The sequence below is a fragment of the Morus notabilis genome, unplaced genomic scaffold, assembly GCF_000414095.1.
Source record: "Morus notabilis unplaced genomic scaffold, ASM41409v2 Scaffold114, whole genome shotgun sequence".
NCBI lineage: Eukaryota > Viridiplantae > Streptophyta > Magnoliopsida > Rosales > Moraceae > Morus > Morus notabilis.
This window is the reverse complement of record NW_010359462.1, coordinates 26,135-31,489: the sequence shown is the minus strand read 5'-3', so window position 1 is coordinate 31,489 and position 5,355 is coordinate 26,135. Positions and strand designations below refer to the sequence as shown.

General features: G+C 35.2%; 1 protein-coding gene across 1 annotated transcript; it reads left to right on the top strand.

Moving 5' to 3' along the window:
• The first annotated feature begins 2,273 nt into the window (after positions 1 to 2,273).
• Positions 2,274 to 2,657, top strand: LOC21402659. The gene has a single exon (XM_010094361.1). It carries the CDS (start codon positions 2,274 to 2,276, stop codon positions 2,655 to 2,657), a length of 384 nt encoding a protein of 127 aa, XP_010092663.1.
• The last annotated feature ends 2,698 nt before the right edge of the window (positions 2,658 to 5,355 follow it).

The window sequence follows — 5,355 nt, the reverse complement described above, 5'->3', positions numbered from 1 at the left end:
AGCTCCTACTGGTCTAAGTACCGAATCAACCCTCAAGAGAATTATTTATCTACTTCTTTCTCAAGAATGAATGGAATCCATCTCGTATAATAACATTCCCAGCTACCTATTTCATTATGTCTCCAAAATACAATGAATATGATTCAGGGTCTCAGAATCCGTACCGAGTAAATCAAAAGACATAAATCCATAAATAGGAGTTTGTTAAGAACTCAGGATTAAGATCATCCTATATATGACCATCGGTAGACTCAATTAGAATTTCTATGCTTAACGGAAATTATTAGAAATTCATATTGTGTCTGTGTCTCTGTTCCACATAATCTTATTATGCGAAATAAACTCATTCAATATCTCACCATATTAATAGTGCGGATAACACCGTTCCATTCTAAATGGGAATGACATGTATTAATAATGTTTTAATTAAAGATTCCGAACTTTAATTAAATTCATCATGAACAATGTTTTTTATTATTATCCTTAAACACTATCCTCTCGTATATAACACTTATATACTATGTTTAAGGTTACATAAACAATCACGAAATTTTCATTTGATATTTATAAAATATTCATAAATATATGCACATAAAATAATGAATAAACTCTTTTATTAATTAAATAATAAATATCATATTACATCTCATGCTTCTAGGACATTATTCCCAACACGGGCTTGGGTCGCGGGTTGAGAAGCCGCGGCCTAGCCCTAACCGATCAAACGTACCAGGCCGGCATGGCTAGTAATAGTACCGTATCGGGCCGTACTGAATCTGACACTATTACGGACTGGGCCGGACCGTCTATGGACGGCCTGGCCTATTTGACAACTTTATGCAGTTGGTTTGGAATCGTTATTTAAGTAATATTCCATTTTCTCTTTCCATGTACTTTCTAAATCTTTTGTTGTTTTCGAATGGATGTCGTTGTGGATTTTCATTGTCCGACGTTATTATGTAATTATCGCTTTTTGTAATGGTTGTCGTTTTCAACGCTTTTGTGGTTTGAAGGTAGCTGACATTTTCTATCTATGCTAATGTTTATATGTTTTAGTTGTTCTAGCGATTGCAGTTTTCGATGTCCATGTCGTTTTCTCAATCTTTGTCATTCTTAATTCATTGGTTGTTTGCTTATATTCACCATTGAATAGCGACTTTAATAATGATAAGGAAATAAAATGGTTGAAAGTATAAGCCCGCCTGATTCGAATTTTTAATTTGAGTTGAGATTTGACTTTATGTGAGAGTTTTTTACCGTAGTAAAAAGTTAGATGTGACTGCTTTTGAGAGCTTTTAGTGTAGTAAAACTCAAATTTTAAAGTCAAATCGGTAAAATAAACGGAGTCTATATTTTCTTTTATTTCACAAACATTGGAGAAATGTGACAATAAAAATATCAAACTTGATGTATTTGATGATAATATTTCGATGATGACTAATTTAAATTGAAATAGTTATTTTATTTCTCATTTATTTGTTAATTTTTTTTCTTTTCTTTTTAAAGTTAGAAAGATTAAGAGGACGTTTGGTTTATGTATTCAGAATCATTTTCGTTTTACGTGTATTTTTTATGAGAGAAAATACTGTAAAGAATTATGATTCATGATTCAGAATTATAAATGAATATAAAAAATAAACGTTCTCTAAAATCAAACAAACAAAAATTATTTTCCATTTTAAAATCCGTCATCTAATTTCGTTTTCAAACACAGGCAAAAAATCAAAAGAAAAAATTAAAGAGAGTGATGGAAATTTGTGTTGCTTGTTCACCCCGCCAAATCCCTACCTAAAGAAAAGTGCACCCAAAAAAAAAAATCCTACAAATTCTATCAAATCATAAAAAAGCAATTAAAAGAGCAAGAGCAGACAAAATAGAAAAAGTGCTGAACAATAGACGTGTGCACTTATCCACTTCTCCTCTCATACCCTCACCGACCCAATATCACCTACGCCAACCTCAACTTGTACTCCCTCTAGATTCTTAAAAGATAGTGCCTTTTAGACGAAAATATCCTTCATATCCGCCTATAATCTCCAAAAGCTCCAAGAGTTCACCATCTAAAGGCATACATTCACACAGTTTCACGTAAATATCACAACAGCTGATAATCTCCCTCTGCCTAGCTCAAAACCATCGAAAAGCCCTACCCTCTTTGGTTTGGCCATCTTCATTCTTCTCTTCTCTCTCTCTCACCGTTTTTTGTCTCAAGGCTCCAACTTTCTCCTCTCTGTCTCTCTCTCTCTACATTTTGCATTCTTCCCAGCGCTCCAATGTCGACCACTTCCCTCACACCCTTCCGTACCGCCCCGATCCAGGCATCCTCTTCATCCTCCTCAAGAAAACCAGACCCGAACCGCCGCAAACAGTTATCTGCCAACTGGTGGGCCCCTCTCTTCGGGTGGTCCTCCGATCCGGACTACATCAACTCATCGTCTCAGAACCTGAATGCGGTCCCGGATCCGGAGCCCGAGCCCGCGTCCGAGGCGGAGCGGCTCAGATCCAGGTTCTCCCTCGGGTGTTTCACCGAAGACAAGGCCAAGCAGCTCCGGAGGAAGACTCTGGGGGGCTCGACTTTCCACGACGCCATGTACCACTCGGTGATCGCGTCTCGTCTCGCCACCGACTTGTCGGACCGCGCTAACAACGAGAAGTGACCGATCGGAGCTCGGGTGACTTCCTCGCCGCCGGTTCTTTTTCTCCGTTGAGGTTTGGAAGCTTTTATGTCTGAATGCTTTTGTTGGTCGTTACATGGCATTGTCAATTTGTCGAAATCAAACTTTTAAGGCAAAAAAATGTGTGCTTGTTTGGTGCAGTCAAGAATCAAGAACTTTTTTTTATCTTGTGGATGGCCATGTATTATTTGTCTGGTCTGACTCTTGTTTTCTTTGTCAAGTAATGATAAGTCTATAATGGTAGATACTAGATACTTTTTCTTTGATTAATTTCACGTATGGATTATGGTTTTATCGCATATGACTATCGTATTGGTTAGGTTTTTCTAAAAATAAATAAATAAATAAATCTGATCTCAGTTCTACAGAGGAGATGAACGGCTTTGATCGGTTGAACGATGAGTTGAAATAATCTGACGGTTAGAAATTTTTGATGGGCCATGGGCTTAGTCAACGGCTCTGGTCTTTGGTCTTATTAGTAAAAAAATATAAAATTAAATAAAATTGTAACTCGAGTTATTTTTATTTTAATTTTTTACTCAAAAACTACCTAAACGAATAGACCCTTAGTTATTGAAACGAGATTCAAACGACGTAATGTTTTTTGAGCTCGTTTAGTAGATAAATTATTCTCTTAACGTAAAATCTTTTGAGTTGTACTGGTAAACGTTCTGTTTCACATTTATTAAAAAAAAAAATGGCATTACTGATGTTGTCTTTTGTATGGCTTTTTGGTAGGAACTTTGTTTAAAGTTGAGAGCAAGAACAGAATGATCTTTTTTCCTTCGTTTTTTCTCTGCCATTTCTATTTCAATTTTAACTTCATTTTGAAAAGGGTGCCTGTTTTTATTTGTCTTGAAGCTGGAACTAGATGGATAATCTATAAAACTTAAATGTTTCGTGACAGCACATAACATGCACATGCATAAGATTATCCATTTGACAACAATTTTCTGATAAACTTGCTGTAGCTGGAATGGATAACCTTAATCCTTTGGACTTTTGGATCCATTGCGTGAATTTTTTCGACTCTTTATTTATTTATTTACTATTTTTATAACACAACAACAGCAAATAGAAAAAAAAAATCGAATTGTAAAATTAGAGCGTTCTTAATATCGAAGAGAGAATTGCTGAGAAGAATCACAATGTGGCTGCACTGACTGGCATTCAGTGAAATCCATTGATGCCACGACAACAAGTAAATATACGTGTCATTTAAAAAAAAAGTATATTTACGTTTAGCTAACAGTTGCAAATTACTGCCATAAATAAAAAATTAAAAAAGTTGCAAATTACTTGGATTTGGATGGAATACATATCGAGGAACGATACATGTTGATGTCAAATAGCAGATCCAATTTGTTTAGCGTGTTCAACTTTTTGCTCAAAGGTAATAAAACATTTATAAGTCTAGTTACTAGATGAAAACTCCCAACATTTGATTGTTGTTCTAGAGTTATCACTGGTCATTTGATGAGGGGGTAAGATTTGCCCATTCTCTTCGATAAAATCTTAGGTCCGATTCACTCTCATTGTAAGTGCGGGTATACAAGCAATTCACTTTATAAAAGAATCTTATACTTAGAAATGTCTTGAATCCCCGAAATTATACGCTAACTCTCTACCTTTATAATGCTTTCCTTTACATAAGAAAACAAATGTAGTTATAGAGTTTGATTAAAATTTACAGTTTACATTGTTTAAGTTTTATCGCAGAGTATAATTTGCTTACCAAACAGATGTGCAGGATCTTCCAGTATGGATCCAAATTTGGATTACCACCGCGTGCAGACAGTTGAAAGCACACAGATATGGATAAACCATGGACTAGTTCGAATAATCTAAAAAAAAAAAGTTGTCAAAAGTTGGACATTTGTCATTATGCTTAATCAAAATCAAAATCCTGAAGCAATTTGGGGTTATGAGATTGGTATCACTTTATCAGAGTATGGGCCGCATGCATGGCCAATATTTCCAGCGATAAGGTATGGGCTAGGCCTTACTATTTTACGAAGCAATTTGGAGTTAAATCCTGCATATTTGAGGTGCAGAAAAAGATATGGTAAGCCATAAGTTAAGCTACAACTCGATCACCATCTTGCCAAAATTACCAATGTAGTAGTTGTTTAGGGTGATGCTAAGATGGTCGTGGAAGGTTTCGCGAGACTGTACTTAAATTGGTAGGTGTTACGGATCAAATGATTTCGTTTAAGATTGTCTTTTTTAATTGAGTGAGAAGAATCGATAATATCGTCGCTTATATTTTGATTCATTTTAATTCGACTTCTTGCTTTTTAGGGGAGGTTGTTTGTGTTCTTGTGCTGACTTTATTGGACTCTGTTTCTACAGTTTTCTATTGTTTTATCAGTTTGGTTCAATGAAATGGTTTTCTATGATAATAACAAAGAAAAGAAGGTACCAGACAAGCCTCTTTTCCACCTATGCTTTATATGTGTTCAGCTTCCTTTGTAAGAGTATGAAATGAAGATTTTGGATGGCATTTCAGTGCTCGTTAGACTTCATGATCAAGTTGAGTCGAGCTAAGATAAATTACTATTTTACCAAAGCATTTCTATTGGCATGATTTTAGGCATTTGAAATGGGTAACTTGTTATTATATATTGTGAGCGACAAAAATAAATCAGAATAGTCTCTTCTCTTATCAAAGAAAAGTCAT

Bases quoted from the DNA above. Each gene is read 5' to 3' on its own strand.
- LOC21402659 (XM_010094361.1), top strand. From the start codon at position 2,274: ATGTCGACCACTTCCCTCACACCCTTCCGTACCGCCCCGATCCAGGCA.